This window comes from Lepisma saccharinum, chromosome 11 (assembly GCF_977018435.1).
Source record: "Lepisma saccharinum chromosome 11, izLepSacc3.1, whole genome shotgun sequence".
Taxonomy (NCBI): domain Eukaryota; kingdom Metazoa; phylum Arthropoda; class Insecta; order Zygentoma; family Lepismatidae; genus Lepisma; species Lepisma saccharinum.
This window is the reverse complement of record NC_139239.1, coordinates 43,053,333-43,074,202: the sequence shown is the minus strand read 5'-3', so window position 1 is coordinate 43,074,202 and position 20,870 is coordinate 43,053,333. Positions and strand designations below refer to the sequence as shown.

The following is a 20,870-nucleotide window of genomic DNA, read 5'->3' as shown; positions in this document are numbered from 1 at the left end:
TATCCCCTTTTTGTGTAATTTACGAGGATGATAACGTCTTTGACACTACCACTACTACTACTAATAATAATAATAGTAATATTATTATTATTATTATTATTGGTACGTTTATCCTGGTACTCCCCCTCCCTCAGGCAAAACTTCGTGGTCGCGCCTCTGGTGCATATGTGTGGGTGTTGAGAGGCGGTAATACGCAAGGTTGAAATAGAGAAAACATCTGCTTGTGGCCTTGAATTTTTTGAAAATTTGCCTAGAAAACCGGGAATTATACTTGAATTTTATGCATAGATATGGTGTCGAATCGATTTTATTATCACAATGCTTCATCGGCTTCCTTTTTTGAACATTCTTTCTTTGTTTTGTAATCACGACGAAATTAAGGAACTTTGTTCTTCCCTACTATTCAATTGATTGATTGATTTAGTTATTTTACTTCGCGTTTTGTGCCTCTTGGCTAATTTGCGAAGATGGGGATGAGTGATGAAATGATGAAATGGATGAAAATGGACATTCACAAACAACCATACCCTACCGGGATTCGAACCCGGGACCCTTGGCGTCGCAGCGCGATGTGCTAACCACTCGGCCACAGGGTCGGGCCCCTACTATTCAACATCATTTCGTTATGGTAATCTTGGAATATAAATATTTGAGTGTTAACGTTTAAACACTGGGAAGAATGTCGTGTACTCTGACGTCACATACTTCAAAAGAGTTCAACGCGTTTGTTCTATAGTAATATGTTCTTGTACATAGCGCAGCAGAGGACACCAAGACGCGTAATTGCTTCGCTGAATTAGAAACACTGATTTCCTCTCTTAATCCTTCATGCTAACTTGCCGCCAGTGTTCTAGGTTGAATCTTTATGGCAGCGAGAAACGCCTTTTCCTGTCAGAATTGGAAGCTCTTCCGACGACCGCCTAAGGCCATTGACAACTTACCGAAAACCGCGAGAAAGGAGAGAAGTCCCATTGATCCACGGTGCGGATAAAATTCTGGGAAGTGAGGGACACGATTTGCATGCTGTAGTATTTGTCTCCTCTTCATTTCTTAAACTTCCGCATGTTTTAATTACATTTATTGTTCTTACTCTTCTTCTTTTCCTTCTCCATTGATCCGACCTCCGTGACGGAGTGGTTAGCACGGCGCGCTACGACGTCAGGGCCACCGGGTTCGAATCCTGGCCTGGACGTGAGTGTTCTTGTGAATGTCCTTTCATCAGTTTCATCATATCATCACTCATCCTCATCGAAAATAATAAAAGCGACTTAAAATAACATAAAACAACCGGTCAATCCTTCTCCATTGCTAATGTCAGTACATTCATTTTCTCTTCATAATAAACAGTTTTCTACGAGGCTTATTCCAATAATTCGTTCGAAACAGCCAGAGAAATAATTCGGTAATGTCCCATGATACACTGAATGGTCAAGCAAATGTGCACAATGTTTCTCCGGTGCGTCCAAAGCGGGGACAGAAATGAAGCTGTTCGAAATTCGATAAGACGACGAGGTGCGAGACGAGATCAAGAACGAGACAGATCTCTAAAATCGAGACGAGACCGATACTTGGAACCAGAGACTCTCGATATCGTTCGACACTTTGGTACATTATTTGAAAGATTTTACTAAACCAAATACAGTGTAACATACTCTGCGTCTTCTTCCCACATAACAACTGGGCGGGATATATACATGTAGCTATGTATGATTATTTATAGATCGTCACACATTTTATTTATAGTATTTACAAAAGTCAGTTCGTTAGTGGCAAATGTGAACTTGTGCTACGGGGTTGCATATTTTAACACGACAAAATTCCAATTTTCGAGGGCTCGTATCGTTGAAACGAATAGTGAAACAGTAGAACATTTTAAATAGAAAGTTTCTTACGTTAATAACCTGCCTATTCGATGTGAAAGAGTTTGTGTTGACGCGCTATAAATGTCCGTTATACTACAGGGTGAGGCAAAATTCACATTACGTAGGTGAATGGCCACCACGATCACCAGACCTAACACCCCTGGATTTTTACTTGTGAAGACACGTAGAGGCCATCGTGTACGCTAAGAAAATTAATAGCCTGGACCACCTCGAAGAAAGGATCACGGGCGCCATCTTCCAAATCATCCTCATCACACTAGTAGACGTCTTACGCAACTGAGCGCGTCGAACTGAAGCATGCATTCAAGCAGATTGTGCATATATTGAACATGTACTGTAACTGTAATTATTACATGTGATGACTGAAAGGGTCCATAGAGAACAAACACTGTGCCGCGCCGAACCACCATGTGTTGAGAAATCGTCCTTTTGTTAACAAGAAATGCCGAAACCGAAACCACACGAAGACAGTCGGAGTGAACTATGACGCCTGGCACGAACATGGGGCTGTTCAAGCAAAACTAATTGCAAATGGTAGCATCATAGTTATATCAGACAGGAAACTATTTTCCCGTTTAAATGCATAAGAATTTCGATGCTAGATATCCTGTTATTACATTGAATTACACGTTTAGCTTAATTTTAACCTGAGAAATTATCTGGTAGCACTATAGATGATTAATCTGTTCTTTAAAACTAGAATTAAAAAGTGAAAGTTGGTCACTAGCAACAAGGAATCTATTGGAAGTTGAGTTGTTGTTGTTGAATTGTTATTATAAGTCCACTTTATGCTTAGATAGGCTAATTGGGACTGTACCTACAGTTAAAGTGGGATTGGAACCACTATATACCTCCACCAGGTATCGAACCCGGGACATTAGAAGTCAAATACGTTAAAATTAGCATAGTATTTATGTGCACTACTTCCAATTTTTCACAATTGAGGTGCTTTATTATCACGAGTTAGTGTATTAAAGAATGATACATAAGCATTCCGTGCAAGTCCTTTAATTTTATAGTTGCTGTTAATAATTTACTTTTTATGTGATATTATACTCTTCGACACGGTTAGTAAAAATGGTCATCTGTTTGTTTATACAGAAGAACACCGTAGTTATCAAAAGTTGTTAACTTTTATTTCACACATATCAACCTCTAGGGTGTTCCTATTTGTAGGAATTATACGCTGGGTCCCGGGTTCGAATCCCGGCCTGGGCATGAGTATTCTTTGCGAGTGTCCCTTCATCACTTTCATCGCATCATCACACATAATCATCTTTGCGAATTAATCAAAAGTGGCAGAAAAGCGAAGTAAAAGAAACCACATAAATCAATAAATATTTGCAGGAATTATAATTTTAAAAGTGTAAAAAGGATAGGAAGAAAGTACTGTTAACATTAACTTTACTTCTTTTCCTTTCTTCTATCTCTCATTCTGTATCGCATCTTTAGTATCTTCTCCCTCTCTTTCAGTACCATGCACGTTTATTACTTTCTTTCTCTCTCTTTCTCTCACTCGCTCCTTTATTTCTATTCTCTCTCTTTACTTCTCACTTCTAATTTTCTCTTCCATTTTCACATTTTCTTCTCTCTCTGCCCGGCTTCTACTTTCCATTCTTTCATTCGTATTGTGTATTTAATGCCTTTTCTTGAAATTTAAATATGACGTGCATATATCGCAGTTAGGGACATAACGTTACGATTAAAATCCCAGTTGTAAGATTTCCCGCGGTAAGCATGGACTTGTGTAAACAAGTCGAGAGTTCAAAAACTCGGATTGACGGAAAAGCAAATCCTCAGAAGTTTATTCGCCTATGTAGTGCCTCGTACTAGGAATTCCCTCACAGATATTTCTGAAGACAATTCAGCGGAGTTGGAGCAGAAGGCTTCTCTTTGAAATCATAGATGAGGCTGTCGATTGCTTCATTTCCCTAACTGAAAGAGAAGTTGAGTAGTTACTGTTAGAAATGCTATGATGCAAACCACGAAAAATGCAATTTCGTCGAATTCGTAGAATGTAGGAAAACCCGTTGAGGGCATTATTAACAAATTAAAGTTTGAAGTTCATTTATGTCTTAGCTCTCAGGACTCTTCAAGAGCTGTAAAGAAATGTGGAGGAAGTCACATGTAAACATCAACACAATTTCCAGGTTCCAGATGACTGAAGGCTCCCTTTCTGATATACTGCGAGAAAATTGAAATTAAATTGTGTAAGTCTTCTTTATTTCCAAAGGAGAATAAAGAGATCGAGAGAGAAAGAGATGGGAGGCAGATGAAACAAGAAAGAGAAAGAAAAGATAGAAATTCGGTAAGCGAGAGAAAGAGAGAGAGAATGATAGAGCCAGAAAAAGAAAGGTAGAGTCAGAGACAGCTATAAGAAGGAAAGACAGCGAGAGAAAGAGACAACGAGAAACAGAAAGGGAGAGTCAGAGACTGTGATAAGAAAGAAAGACAGCGAAAGAAAGAGACAACGACAAAAAAGAAAGGGAGAGTCAGAGACAGCGATAAAAAGAAAGTGTCATGGAGAAAAAGAAAGGGAGAGTCAGAGACAGCGATAACAATGAAAGACTGCGAAAGAAAGAGACAACGACAAAAAGAAAGGGAGAGTCAGAGACAGCGATAAGAAAGAAATACAGCGAAAGAAAGAGACATGGAGAAAATGAAAGGGAGAGTCAGAGACAGCGATAAGAAAGAAATAAACAACGAGAAAAAGAAAGGGAGAGAAATATAGAGAGGAAAGGGGAGGGAGAAGTAGAGAGTGAGGGAAAGGAACAGAGAGAAGGAGAGGGGAAGACAGAGGTAGATGACAGAGAAAAATGAAGAAACGGGAAAAATAACGAAAGAAAAATTAGAGAAAGAAGTAAGAAAGAGAGAGAGAGAGATTTAATTTTTTTTTCGAAGATGTACGTATACTCGTATTAAAATAACCAGACTCAATAATTGGCAAGAAATTAACGTGTCCTTTGTGATGCAAGTAATTTGAGATTTTCACTTCAAATTCTCCGCTTGCTTATGTTATTATTGGTAAAGCCTGCAGGATCTATCTGTCTTTCTTGTAAGTTCGAAAATATCGTATTACCTGTCAAACTTCCCGAGCTTGGGCTGGGTACTAATGTTAGTTTTGAAAGTTTTTTTTTTGCGAATAGAAACTCCCAACCTTTAATTCAGTGAAAATTAATAGCAGCCTGGTGTGGATGCTGATGTTCTTCTTGGTGCTCGTTATCTTGAAGGAGACGATGGTACGTTCTTGCCTTACGCCCGAAAGTTCTTTGCTTAAGTCATGTTCTTCCCAGCGGCAGGAGTTCTTTTTGACGTGTCTCGCGGAGATGAATGCTCATCCGATGCGTTCCACTGAAACACCTTCCAAGAACCGCGTATCTCCAGCAGATAAGAACAGGCGCTGACGAGCACAGAAGAAGCAGGCTCCAGGATTCCAGATCCACAGCTCCTTACCGCAACCTCTTATTAAAACTTTTGTAACCCGAGACGTGATGAAGGCTGCACTAAAGTCCTTACGTCTCAAGATGAAACGTAGAAATTTAAACGGAAAATGCAGACTCGACCAGTACTCAAACCCGGCTCTCTTGCATACCGTGAGAGAAATTAGATCGTTTCCGCTGTTTTACCCGAATGGAACTGTCTCTGTTAGTGCTACCGTTAGTCCACCATTCGCACTGATGCTATGCAACCAAAACAAGTGAAGAACCAGTTGCTTACTTTGGTAAAAAAAAGTAACTCAGCTGCAATCATTTTTCTCAAAAGTCTAGATTCCGAAAGGAAATTATGCACTAATTTCTAGTTTGTTATCGATTGCGACTTTGTCTTTCCATTGCAAGACTAAACTGTGGTAATTGCATCTCATTCCTTCTGGGGTCTCCCCGGAGAATGGCTAGCGGCGACACAATCGACCTCTGGCGGAAGGAGCAGGAGACAACTAATCACGGATATTGATGAACGGCGCTGCAATTAAAAGGGCGGGGGCTGGGAGGGGGGTCTTTGTGCAAAGTTTCCTTTTCCCACGACCAAGGGGCCATCGATCAGCCGATGAGCCACATTCATCAAACGCTGCTAACGTCTCCAGAAAATCCCTTGGCAAAAGAGCGAGCTGTTAATCAGAGGTCCCGTCTCTTCTTTCATTGGCCTCCTCCTCCTTTACCAGTCTGATGGTTCACGAAATACAAGAAGAGGGTCGAAGCGTTAATCGCGACGATGAGAATGGATTGCGAAGTGATTAATTCGATGAAAGAAGAAACATCTCAGCCTTGCTCAGAGCTCAAAACCAGGACCCTTGACTTCTCAATGTGCTTCGCTGAATCATTTTCTTATCTTGTTATGAAGGAATTACGCAAATCAATACGTAATCATCAGTACAAAATGTATAGAGTAAAAGTACGTATTTTATGTCAGTAAAGAATGCTACTTTCCCCACAAAATTATATAATTTATTTCCCATTCATTTGTTTTTATTACTTTAGGCTAGATAGAATAGTGTTTACACATACTTTGCAGTTTTTCTAAACAGCTGTCGTTGACCTCCGTGGCAGAGTGGTTAGCACAGCGCGCTACGACTCCAGGTGTCCCGGGGTTAGAATTCTCACCTGGGCATGACTTTTATTTGTGAGTGTCCCTTCATCAATTTCATCATCTCATCACTCATCTTCATAGTTATTATGAACCCTAAAGTGGTAGAAAAGCGACGATAAATAACGAAAATGAAAACTCTACAGAGTTGCCGGAAAAAATAGGAATTACCACTTCCTATAATCCTACTACGAGGATATATCTCTTACTTCAGATCGAATGAGGATTCTGACAATGGCATTCTCATGTGGAGGTTGATATCAGGGAACTTGACATAAATTGCAAAATGCATTCGTAGTTCTAAATCTTTCCAAAGTTTCTGCTTATTGTTCATATTTATGTTGGAAGTTTGTTTGGGTTGATATATCCCCGCCTGAATGCTGTTTTGTCGTATCTACACTTTTCTCAGAGATGAGTTGATGACAAAAATGTGCTCCTTACAGGTTAATGCGCCGCCTTCCGAAGCAACGCTCCTGGCTGTCAAGTGGCGTGAATTATCAACATTAATAAAAAGTTTGCACAAATCTTGTAGTGTATTCAAAATGCACATCAACTTTAATCAACTTTCCTGCAAAGTCAGTGCAGATGGACATACGACGACATAGTATTCAGCCGGCGATATTGCGAGAAAAGTGAGTCTTCAGAGGGAAGAAGTGTTGCGAAGAAACTATGAAACAAATAATGTATTCCGTATGCATTAAAATATCCTTTCTAAGCATAGACGGAATGAAATATTGTTTTATACAGTTCTTACCACATACTTTGAATTTTTTATCACACAAAAAATAAGTATTTTCTCAATTTTTTGTAGTACCTGAGATAATTGGTAGCAGAATGAAAATGCTTGTTTGACCAGAACTGACTCTGGTCATTCCTCCATCACACATAAGGAAACATTAGAAAGCAGCTGACTCACCATAGTATCCCGACATGTCCATAGGCACAACTTCCACCAACCGTCGACACTTGGCCAGCTCCCGCAGGAACAGCTGTGTGCAGAAGAAGAGGAGGACGAAGTGCTGGTTATCGACGGGGATTCCCTCAGCCACATCACTGCAAGAAGAAGAGGAAACAAAACTTTGTAGGCGCAGAAGTCTCCTTTACCTTCTTGTTATAATCGTTAATTTTCCTTTCAGTAATGACTACCGCTACTCTTTAACACATTTTTTTCGCAGTCATATTTAACTTTACTGTTTTATTGACTGCGGTTATTGTATTGAAATAATAACGCAGTTACGAAACCGGCAGTTCATGGAACCGACAAACAACTCCAGTGCTCTAAGAAATCAATTATGGTGAGTACGTAGCAGAAGTCTAGAGGAGGTGAAATAATTAGATTACATTAAAGTATAGTTTAAGTAACGCTTAAGTAACTGTTAACTTACATATTACTGAGGGAAAACAATTACACACAGAAAACTAAATACATCAAATCTATTTGATACACCAGAAACGGATCGATTTATGCACTAAAGTGGTTTTTTTTTTGGCCTTTGCCAAGAATCAGGTTTACAGTTTAATACGTTTTTGCATATCTTTTGTAAAGGTAACGCCAAATTCCATCATATAATGCAAGTAAGTATTTCATTCCATATAGAGCTGTACTTTGATGAACCTTTCGGCAAGTTTCTTGATGATGCACTCAAACACTTAGTCTAAGCTACAGAAAGTTAGTTATGCATTTATTGTTTCAACTGATGCATTTACTTTCCTGTGTGTAGTTACTTATCAAGTAAGAGCGATAGAGTTACAGTTACTGGCGAAGACTGTGAGAAAGACCAACACCTCCATTTGTATTGTGAGCGTCACTGCAACCTCTTACCTTCCAAGGAAAGAACAATCTTCCATAGAAGCATTTGTGACAAGTACAATGGGCTATCTAATGCACTAATCCATTGTGCCACTCCGGCGTTTCGCGGAGACGCTCATTGAAGCCATTAGACGAAGGTTTCTGGAGCCATCAGCCCCGCTGGGAGAAAGACACTCTTAAGAGGTTAAGTGTTTCGGGCGAAGAAATACTAAACGAAACCCATTCCACTTAGGAAAATGACTGCTGCACGAGTAACCGTAATTGCTAACGTACATTCTTGCTCCATCGCCTCTGACGATCGAGCTTTCTCCTGCTCGCAGACATCGGATATGGATTTTAAATGAAAGCCATCACTTGGTTTGAATGGCCGAGCTTCACTTTCTCTTGCACTGTGAAAAATATATCAATTGTCTCTGCGCGCCCGTCAATGGACGTGATTCCCAAGGCTGCTGCAGGGTGAAGTAATCCTAAGGCAAGTCGACTTTTGCACCATCTTGAAAGATCGGACACAGCACGCGGAAGTAAATTACAACAACGAAATTTTATCTTCTTTTTATTTGTTTCGTAACGTCACAAAAGTGACTACAAATTGGAAATTTCTTCTAGAAGCAATTTCCACTGACAGGTCGTTCTGCAGTGTGGAACAGTGTTGCCAACCACTTTTCGGCAATGTCCCTACAGACGTAGTCAAAATGCCCCTACAACTGACCAAATGTCCCTACGCCAAGTAAAGCGACTTAAAAAACACCACCTCATGAGCATGCAAGACAGCAGATAAAATATACACATTTTCTTACCAAATCTTTCTGCTCGATGCTTCCACAATTTATGAATAACGGTGAGTCCTTTACTGTTGATTATATTATTTGAAGTCATACATGCTGCTGCTGTGAAGAGATAGATGTTGGTTGGTGATGCTGTATTTCCTGCAGTCTTCTTCACGTGCCTTAAGGGAAGAATTTATCACTAGCAAAGAATTTAACAATTCTGGTCCCATTTTATTTATCCTTTTTTGTTTTTGTATCACTTAATATTGAAAATATTATTTCCATTTCTGCGTTAGAATGTGGTTATGTTAGCACTATTTTCGCGAGAGTGGAAATGTTTTAAAAAAAAATAACTTGCCTTCAAAGTTCTTGGTAACCGATAACGTGTTCCAAAATTGTGATGGAGATTTGCACCTTTGCACAATAAAATGTTATTTTCCAACATTGAAAAAAGTCCCTACGTTTTCCTTCTTTTGGCAAAATCTGCCCCTAAGTCCCTACGCGGGCAAAATATAGTGAAAAGTCCCTATGCGTAGGGACATGTCCCTACGGTTGGCATCACTGGTGTGGAAAAAGCAAAAGAACTTCTACTCGAAGAGCACGCGACTTACAACAATCAGGGGAGGTGACGTTCTACAACTCTTAGCGACCTTTGTATTGTTGGAACGCAGAAGGTTGCGGATTATTTCTCATGCACAATCATTACGAACTACTTTTAGTTCTGGCAAGAAGCAGTCGAAACGCTATTAATGTAACGAATGCAGGAAGCAGCAGCAGACGAATTCATGTTAAAGCTTGAATGGCCACATTAACGAAAGATCCTGCAGCTTTTAGAAAAGAACGAAGGTTCAGCAAGCATAACAGTACGCCCTGCTTTTCAATCTAGTTTCTGGAGAGAACAAGAACGTTCCTTGTTAGAACTTAAGAAAAGGTCGACATGTACTTCAGTCTATGAACCAAGCTTGAGCGACTTTCTTGCACTTGCGGATACCGAGGAGCGATCCATGCGGTGCCAAATTCCTGCATGTACACTGCATCTCAAGGCCAGAAAGCAGCAGTGGTGGAGCCTCCTGCGTTGAGACGTAAATACTGCAGGCTGTTATTCACGAATGATACAAGAGGTTTCCAACTGCACGAACGCAGCCCACGGAGCCCCCTGCCTGTTCAATTCCTCCTATCTTACAACCTACAGAACCGCTGCTCTCTCTGCAGTCCACATATGTATTCAACTGTTCGATTTGGTGGGACAGTTTTTTTAAATCTTATAGTAAAATCATTGTGAATGCATCTAATGATTTTCTTGCGTGAGGTGGTTTTGTGAGCCCACGTGCTCGTTACGATCCGTTCTTACGGAGTATAAGTTGCCTCATCAGCTGCCAAGACATATATAAATCTCTATGCCAAATACAGTCAAAGGCAGTGGTCAGAAGTAGCGAGCTACTTGTAGCGTCGCTACTGTAGCTAGCTACAAAATTTGTAGCTGTAGTTGTAGCGATGCTACATTTTGAAAATTGTAGTTGTAGCGATAGCGAAGCTACAAAATTCCTGTAGTTGTAGCGAAAATTTCGCTACAGCTACTTTTTTTCTCAGCATTTTGAGGTGAATTTTGAATGTGGCAACAGCGTCAGAAAAAAATCGACAATAACCCTTAATTTTGCAGGAGGTTCATAAAGACAGTCTATTACATGGACATACATATTATCTAGATTGTAGATTATAGATATCTGTGTAATTTATTTAATTAGTATCTGAAGAATTCAGATATCCAGATAACTAACTGACATATATTCCTGCTAACAGCTACGTTTTTTTTAGCTGCATCCCTATTTTGGGGAGAAACATGCCTCGTTTGCTGCACCACTGGAAAAAAGTGCCTCGTTTGCATCACCCCCGGAACAAATCCTGTGGATATTCATGGTGTAAGAGACACCAAAATGTCATTAATTGCTGTGTAAGACACAACTTGCAGTGCAAAAACGAGCGATGTATTTTCCACTGCACTGACAAGGGAATAGTGCCAGCAATAAATGGCTCAGTACGTTAACAGCATTGATCATAGTCAGTATATAGGATCTCACCAGCAAGAAATTATTGTTACAAGAATGATAGAGTTTCTGGAATCACAATTATTTTTGCGATAGTATTTGTTCACAAATTTTAGCCCGACCCTGTGGCCGAGTGGTTAGCACATCGCGCTGCGACGCCAAGGGTCCCGGGTTCGAATCCCGGTCGGGCTTGGTTGTTTGTGAATGTCCATTCATCAATTTCATCATTTCATCACTCATCCCCATCTTCGCAAATTAGCCAAGAGGCACAAAGTAAAATAAACTAAATCAATCAATCAATCAATCAATCAATTCACAAATTTTAAAATTACAATATTCCCTCAATAATTTTATTACATTGCAAAAAGTATGTACGAGTTATTGACTTTCCTGCAGAAACGACAATTTTCTTTAGTTAATATACGTTTTCAAATTTATGTATTTCTCCTACTTTTGCGTCCTTTTCTGTAACTTTTGCTAATCATGACATCATCATCCTTCGCTGTTTCCTGTCTCTGGCTGGGTCGGCATAGAAGTCAAGCCTCTTCATTTTTTCCTGGTCTTTCACAACTCCTCTCTCTCCAAGGTGTTCCAATCTTGTCTCCTACCACTCTCCACTATCTGCTCTTTCCACCGACATCTTGGTCTCCCGCTTGCCCTTATTCCCACTCCTTGTGCATTGTAAGCTCTTACTGGCAGTCTTTCTGCATCCATCCTCTTCATGTGTCCGAACCATCTCATCTGTGCCTGATCTATTCTGTTCTTTCGGCTAGTTGTGAGAACGAGGCAGAATGATGAATGATGAGCAGTGTGGGGAATGGAGGACCAGGAGGATCTCATCCTCCCAACTTGGCGTCTTTCCTAGTTTTGTTTTGAGTCCATTTTATGCGTAGATAAGGTGATCGAGACTGGATCCTAACCACTATGTGCCTCCGCTGGGTATCGAACCTGGGGCCCTTTTGTAGTCAAAGGGTTCCAGGTACTTTCATTCAAAATGCTGACTTCATATCAGTATATAAAAAAATAAATATTTATTGTCAAGAAAAATATGTTGATGTGAACATAAATACGTAATCCTACCAAATTTTATTTGTGTATAGTTGTAACAATTAATTTTGGTAACACCCTAATTGCAATATTCATATATCAAATTTGAATTTGCATAGGTATGGTATTCTCAAAAACTATAGAAAAAATAAGTAACTGAAGTAACACTGCTATCAAAATTATCGAATGACTGGAATCATGATAATAAATAACAGAATCTATTTATCCATATGGTTTTTTTTCATTTTTTTATGGAGAAGTAGCGAAGTAGCGAGTAGCGTAGCGAGCTACTTTTTGGTAAATGTAGTTGTAGCTGTAGCGAAGCTACATTTTGGAAGAGTAGCTGTAGCTGTAGCGAAGCTACTTTTAAGATGTAGCGTTCTGATCACTGGTCAAAAGTAGCAATGATATATGTAATCAATAGGGAGATGTTGGACTTATGGTTCATTCTGTACAGGCTTACTTCTCAGCAGCGGCGGCGCCAGGATTAATCATTTAGGGGTGCTGAGGGGGTGCGGAAAGATATTTATGGGGTGCGATGTTTAAAATAAGAAAAACATTAGACACGCATGTAACCTTTCAATAAGGTTTAGTATAGTGCGGGAGCAAAAATTGTAAAAAGCGTGGCGCAACTGCTACTCTAATCGCCGATTTTTCCCGCCGGGGATCGAATCTCGCACGGTAGTCAGACGCCCTAATGACACATTTTTTTTGAAGGAATACCCCTATGCGGTACTATCCCCCGACGAACACAAACATCCATGTCCTAAACGGGATTCGAACCCGGAACCTCTGGCGTCGTAGCGCGCTGAGCTAACCACTTCGCCACGGAGGCCGACGATACTGAGCTACCGCGGCTCATTTCATTATGGAAATACGGAAGTTAAACATTAGGACGCTCCTAAATGAACATACAATAAGGGACACAATCACGTAAAATACATATTAGGAAAGTTTGTTTATAAGGATTCGTACTTTCAGTAAAATAATACTGTACCGCTATGTGAACGAACATTCTGATGACAACCTTCAGCGTAGTCAGGTGGAGTTTTTCATACAATACGAGTTATCCGAGGTCAGGTATCATACTTGACCTGCACTCTATTCGATTTTGCCGAAAACAACCCACCAATGCACGGTTGGCGTAATTACCGTAGTCACCTTAGTCCCCTTCCCATTTTTTAATTATACCGACGCAGAACGGAATTATAGAATGGAAACGAAATGAAGAAGCCTGGAAAAATGATCTTCTCTTGTAGAGGCTTCTCCACTTTTTGCATACGACGTTTATTTATAGTTTTCTTTTCCGCTTAACAAGCGTACCGTTCTGCTACCTTACATAAAACATCATTTCAGTTTATGTAAATGCCTTCCTTTAGGCATTTAAGGAATTTGACTTAATTAGCGAATTGAGGCTTCCTGTTACATTTTCCATCTACGTTGTCTCTGGTTGGATCCGCATACTTTTTGCACGTTATGAAGTACGTTCAATCCGGGACGGATCCATACCCGAGTCAAGTGTTTCTTCTTTATTTTCTTCCTTCAAAATAGAAACTTCTCATGTAATTCCCAAGGAATTCGCTGCTGCCACAGACCACGCATTCCTCTCTTATTGCATTTTCTATTTCTGCCAATACGCAACTCCGTGGCCTGTCATCGGACTCTACAGCCTTTGTCAAATGGAAATATTTCTTCTTCTAACAAATGAGCAATTCTACGAGGCGGAGTAAAAAAGTTAGTTGCATTCGTTAAGATTTTTCTTTTCTTGTCTAAAATAAATCTTCTGATTAAACTTTTTTTTGGCAACACTGATCGTACATCCACTTCACGGTCGCAGTAAAGTTTTCAAGGGGCAGGATTACTTCGTCCGTTTAGTGCTGAACGTTGTCATGTCCGTTGAAAGTAAACGTGAAAAGAAGTGAAACGTACTGAATGAAAGTTTAATATATCTATCCACCTCTCCCCACATACACACTATACTCATTGTGTATATTACCGCATATTAGTAGAACTAATACTTTTAAACGGCAGGAAGGTTTGTTGGAATCTTCAAAATGTTATTATAGACAGATATGTCAAATTTTATTTCCATGTAACAGATTGCCGATTCCTAACGATTACGGCCACGATGTACAGTAAAAACTTATGGTTAGATTAGTATATGCGCGTGTTTGTAATTACGCGTATATTGAAAGCCAGTGGCATGCATTAACTTTTGGATGTTGATGACGAAAAACATAGACGATCGTGGATGATTCCCAGTGAATTAGGATCATGATGTAACATAGTGAGACATTAATAACAGATTGATGGAAACTACACGTCTCCTGTAAATATTTTGCTGTGTGTGCACAAAAGAAAGATTTGAGTTCAGGCGAAAACACTATGGAAAATTGAACTATGAATCACGTAATCGACTCATGATCTCCAATGAATTTTCAGGGTTGGAGTCACGGCCAGGGTATCATTGCTCATCCCTTTACTTTCTCAATTAACCTAAAAGGCTAGAAAAGCGAAGCAAAATGAAAAATATAGCACCTTATCCTGGCAGGCGGGCAACGAGCAACGCACCGTGAATTCGTACGTTGCATAATATGCAAGGATTTATTAATGTTTGAGATTTGTTTTAAGTCTACCTTATGCACAGATAAGCTGAACGGGACAGGATATACAGGCTAAAGAGGGATCAGAACCACTATATGAATCCACCGGGTATGGAACCTCAGACCCCTTCGTTTCAAGACTACTTCGTCATCGGTGAGACCAGATTTATTAATGCGATTCTATGATAAACGGAATATATCAAAAGAGCTCAGTTGCAGGTAACTAGACGCGTATTGTCATATTGTACTTTTTCTTCTGAAATTATAAAATCCTCTACTCCGATTCCGAATAATAAGTTGCATACTTTCAACATTGGTTTAAAGGGATAGAAAAATGGACGTAAAGTAAAAATAGAAAAAAAAGAGAAGAACTAAATTTAACTCAATGTGGGACGAGATACCCAAGCTGCCGGATGCAATTTATTCCTTCCGTCACCCGTGTGTGTCCATTTCATAATTCAGTATCGACTCTTTCCCCACCCCCGCGCTAAGGCAAAATCGAATACTGAACACTGAATACCACAGCAGGAGAGCTTTGTATCGAAAGATTTTTTTATATAAAAACAACACGAACGGACAACAGATGTTCGACAGGAAATTCTTATTGGTGGAAAATAGGAGAAAGGACGTGAAGAATAAAAATCTTTCCCTCTCGAACCTTTTAGCGCAAAATTGAGTGACAGGCCAGAAACGGAGTGATTCCAGGCACGTAGCCAGGTTGGCATGAACAAGAAAATAGAGGACAACCCGCATGTGTTGCTCCTCTCTTTTCCTTTTGTTTGATTTTCTTCTTCTTCCTCAGCGGCTGAGAAAACAAGTCGGATGCGCCTCGCAATTGTCCGTCCGGACTTCTTCGATTGTTCTCTTCCGCGTCCCTCTTCTTATCAATTTTATTGTCTCCCGTCCGCCTTACGGGTCCTGCAGGGGCCGTTTCGTGCAGTGTTCGATATTACTTGACTTTATTTCTTCGCACGAGAACTACAACGGTATTGATCAACATGACGTACCAGAACTTTTCCCTCAAGGTTCATCTCTTGAATTTACATCGTGTTGTTTAGCATTCTCGCTGGTGGTTGTCGCACTGCATTTACTTATTAATGGAGTAGACAGGTATACACCCATTTACAAAGTCCATTTCGTGTCGAAATTATATGTAAGATTTTAAGAATACAGGGTGTTCGGGTTGGAATGCCCTAATTTGATTATTTTTATATGAAAATATGAGACCACTTTGATGGTAGCACAACTGTGAAAATTTGAAATAGTTACAAGAAAGGAAGCTGACCTTTTTTTGTTTCAGGTGGTGAAATAATTCGAAGTAATAATTTGTCTTTAAATCTCAAGTTAGAAACCAATACTATGGGGTTATGTCAAGGGCATGGTGTATTCAACCAAAGTGACAAATATGGAACAGCTTCGTGAAAGGATTACAGTTGGCATTGGGCCAGTCACACCACACATGCTACAGGCAACCTGGCGGGAAATCGAGTATGTGCTAGACATCTTCCGTGCGACTCGTGGGGCGCATGTAGAAATGTAATAATTACTACTTTCCTCACAGAAACGTTATGACTATGTACATTCGTTGATGTATAATTCATATGGACAGATCAAATACACATGGTTACAGGCAGTTGTCATTAGGCCGTTTCAATTCGGACACCCTGTATATATGCCTGGAGTGGTCCTAGTAACGTACTAATAAGCCAGAGGTCCCAGATTTGAACTTTAATTAAAGCATTGATCTAGTACCATCCGTTTGATCAGTTCATCATTCTTTCTTAGGTTGCGATAGAAAATCGAGGGAAAGTAGACGAAATAGAAACAAGAATAGCTATACCGATAATTGAGTTACAAATGCTAACTTCTGTGTTATCATGTAAAATAACTTTAATATTCTGGGAATAATTATTGTTCCAATGCTAAATTTTAAGCTTTAAATAGATAATCGTTATGTTCGTAAAATAACGTATAATTATATCTTTCAGAAAATTAATAAACCTCTAGAACAAGATATGTTGAAATCAATTAATTTAGGGTTTGTTTTGTTCAGTAACCGAAATAGGAAGAAGTAGAGAGAAGGTTTTAATAACTTTTGTAGAAGAGCAGGAACACCAAAACAAACTTGAATTCCTCTGGAAATAGGTTTTTCCAGCTTTAGGCTGAACTCATCCGCTAGATGAGTCGACTGCTTACTAACATCCAGGCTGGTCATACTGTCAAATATTTCTGAGCAAATCGAAACATCTTCCAGGGCAGAGTGTTGGTTGAGTGGAGTTAATCTATATATGAGTGCGTTGTTGCACAATTTAGTATAGCTAGTAAAATGCCATAATTCCCGGTGTCATTTTAGTGGCATGCATTTTTTAAAGCAAGAAATAAAGAGACTAAAACCTACGATAAGACTTATGCGTACATCCGAACCGCATTCGTTTCCAAGCAACCGAACCTAAGTAACAAAACCCTGGATATTTACGACTTCCTTCCAGCAGCGATAAACGTTTTACTTCCATATAAAACACCAGCAGCAGGCAAAGAAATCAATCCCAACCGCTTCCATCTCCATAATTATCTCTTTCTAATGCAGGACGTCTCAGTTGAAAATGACGGGTCTTCGCTGGCTGGTACTGGTAGATCAATCATTAAGAAATGAGCATATCCGAACTAGGCCTATTAGTCACAATGCATTATCCTTTACAGCCACTCATTATGAATGTCCTCCCATGAAAGGTTTCAGTAATTGAATAGACGAACGAGAGGACTGCGTTCGTAGTGCTTTATGAGCACCGGAAGTGTTCGGTCGTATGTGATCGATCCTCGAATTGCCCGTATTTATTACTATCAATTGTTCATGCGAGACCTTTTATTGTGGAAAACTCCCAACGCGAGTCATGTGTATTTAAGGCAAATAAATGATTGGCCATCATTTGCCATTGCCTCACGTTCCCTTCAAAATTTGAGCACTGATGAAACGTCAGTCTGCTCCAACTGTCCATTTTCAAACGTTTGTAAATTCAACACGTGCTGTCGAAATGCGTAACTTATTTTAAACTATATTTCTCGCCTTGAAAAATGACTTCAATTTGAACATGCGGAGGAAACACGTTGGGAGTTGTTTGATATAATTCTCTGCCTCGCAGAATAGACTGCTGAAGGACGAAGGTATTTTTCAAATACTAGGAACAGTCAGTGAAAACCTTAAAAGGCGAATAAAAATTGTAGGACAGACTGCATGCAGCTCAAATGTACATGAGGTACCAACTGTTATTTACAAAGCGACCTCAAGGCTGCAACACTAATCACGTGAGCTTCAAAACTTCATTTTTGTCATTTTAAGTATGGCGCCTTTACACACTTACACCTGTGAAGAGGAGTTGTTTTTGTTGCCCTCTGTCAGCCTAAAAGTTACAGAAATTTCACGGCAAATAAAAATTAAATATCTATGTGCATGCTTACCACATCGGCAAGGTTACTAATGGAGGAGAAAGTTTGACAATGGACTCTGTTCGCATGTAGATGGGTGGAAAAGCCTTCGCAGTGGCTCATAAGTGACTGCACGTGGGCCCCAAAAACTTATTCATCTTAAAGTATACAGGCGATCACTCAAAGTTGAAAATATATGTAGATCAGCAATAGGTCTCTGCTAAAATGCAGCAAACTTTTGCAGCACTACTTACAGAAATCTACTAGATGACAAACAAAAGTAGATCAAGGTTTCGATTTGACTCTCCCTTGTAATACAAACGTACAAATAATGTAACTAATGATTGTGTTGATAAAATATCTACATTACTTTTCCAAAACCAGAATTACAAGAACCTAAATAAGGGAAACTTTCATGTGTACTGCAATTATAAATCCTCGTTGATAATTTTATTGAATTATCCAGGATAGCATCTACATTGCTTGTGTTTGTGTCTGAAAGTGCGTTTAAATTGAAAACATTTTTTTATTTTCTTTCTGCTACATGGCAAAACAAAAATTACAAATTTTACACAAAACGTTTTCTGATGAAAACGTGACATTTGTCAATGGGAAATTACACCTAATTAACCGTGTACTGCCTACCTACCTTACATTGAATTCGCTGGCAGATTCCGCTATTATCTGATTGTCTGGTTGATCATGAGGAAAACTGATAGCGCAGCAGATTATTACGCCATTGGCTGGTTAATTGGTAGCTTGTTAACACTGGCCATAATTTAAAAGCTTTTAGATAAACACGCAGCAGTGAATACCTAACTTGGGAATTCCTCACCTGTCGTTAATTGGCTCTCGTCACACGCGTATAAGCGTCATAATCTCGTTAACTTGACGGAAAATAGTTTGTTCCGCGATCATGTGATATTATGTTCCCCCCTATGTCATTCATGACGTTGTTTTTTAAATTAAAATGTAACTGCTGCGGCTACAAAGTAAACATGTTGTAGCTGCGTTTAATACGTGACCATGATTTGCTCTGTCTGTGCTAATCGGAACATTGGCGCATTCTTAGTTCATTGGTCATATGATTTTTACCGAACCGTTTACGAGAGTAATGATTTATATAATAATAAAATTAAAATACTTATACGACTTTATTACACAAAATTTTGTCTTTGTAGGTTTTGCAGTTGCCAAAAATCGCTGTATTGGAATAACATTTTTTAAAAAAATTATCATCAAAAGATATAGGGTAACCAATTGTTGTCTTTCATACGTCTGCTCTCCACTCTAGGCTGTTTCTCTCCCTCCTCACAGTGTTGCCAGTCAGAGGTCTTTACTAGTCTCTGTCCAGAGAAAGGGCGAACGTGGTGTAAACAAAAGGACGTGACTTGTGAGCTTGCCCACTGGATTATTCCCAACTCAGCTCGTTCTTATATTTACTGGGCGTTCATGTGTAACAGTTCTCGTCGAAATCAACCAATAGAATCTCTTATAGGTCACGTGGCTGTGGCTTCTATTTACATAGACTTCGTACTTTGTGTGGACGGAGAATAGCTCCACAAACTATCCACTCGACTAGTCTGATTAGCTGATGCAGTTCATACATTTTGGTAACTCTTACAAGTTTCGTCCTTATAAATCTGGTATTGTCGACGAACAGACAGACGGACAAGACCGTTGTATAACAGTACATTTTCTTAAGCTTTTGCTGATTCATGCTCTAAAAACGAATGCAGTACATACTCCATTGTATAGTGCTTTGAACTGCACTTATTCGAGAAGAGTACCTCTTCTCTTGTATTCACGTGAACAAATTTGATTTTGCCGGTGGTCCTTATACAACATACCATGTGAATGAGGACGAGCTTACATAGAAAAATCTGGACGTCCTCTAGAAAAGAGAATACATGAAAGCAAACAGCACACGCAAAGGTGAAATAGATAGGTCGAAAATAACCAACCAAGCATGTAATGAATTACATAGAATCAACGAATCAACATAACAGTACTTAGCAAAGAACCAAATTGGGAAGTGAGAAAAACAAAGATTCAGACTTCATAGCAATGACCCAAAACCCTATAAGTCATCCCATTGTAGAATTCAAGCAAATATGTTTCCCTGCTATCAGGAAATAGAGATAGTAGCATAGGTGAAGTAAAAATTAGTACAGAATTCAAGGGGTTGCCATGAAGTATTTCGATCTTCACCACCGGCAAGAAGAAATTTGTTCTCCGTAAGACGAGAGAAGACGTTCTCTCACGAAACGCAGTGTTGGAGTAAATATAGTTTAAAGCACCAGAAAGTGGATAATGACCAACTAACATTGCATGATAATGTGCAACCATTGACGCTAACATTCAGAGAATTATAAGGAATGCATTATTATTTCAATAATTAAATCAAAAAGACTTAGGTGGGCAGGCCATGTGGCACGAATGGGATGGTAAGAGACCAGTAGGAAAGCCAAGACGAAGATGGAGGGATAACGTTGAGATGGACCTAAAGGAAATCGGTAAGGATGAAAAGTATTGGATTGATCTCGCCCAGGATAGGGGCAGATGGAAGGCTTGTGTTGCTGAGACAGTTAGTTAGTTAATTAGTTATGAGGAAATCGTTGTTTGCACATGCTCATCACAGCAGGATTTCAAACTATCAGAATACATTTTTAGTTTATTCGTGACAGTGATTAAAGAAAAGGGAGAATTAA

At 39.5% G+C, this 20,870-nt stretch overlaps 1 protein-coding gene across 1 annotated transcript in view; it reads right to left on the bottom strand.

Moving 5' to 3' along the window:
- Positions 1-20,870, bottom strand: part of LOC145994742 (regulator of G-protein signaling 7-binding protein-like) — a 579,659-nt gene that overhangs the window by 63,489 nt on the left and 495,300 nt on the right. The window contains exon 3 of the mRNA XM_083130961.1: positions 7,381-7,517. Coding sequence (XP_082987087.1) covers positions 7,381-7,517 — 137 coding nt within the window. The remainder of the gene's footprint in view (positions 1-7,380; positions 7,518-20,870) is intronic.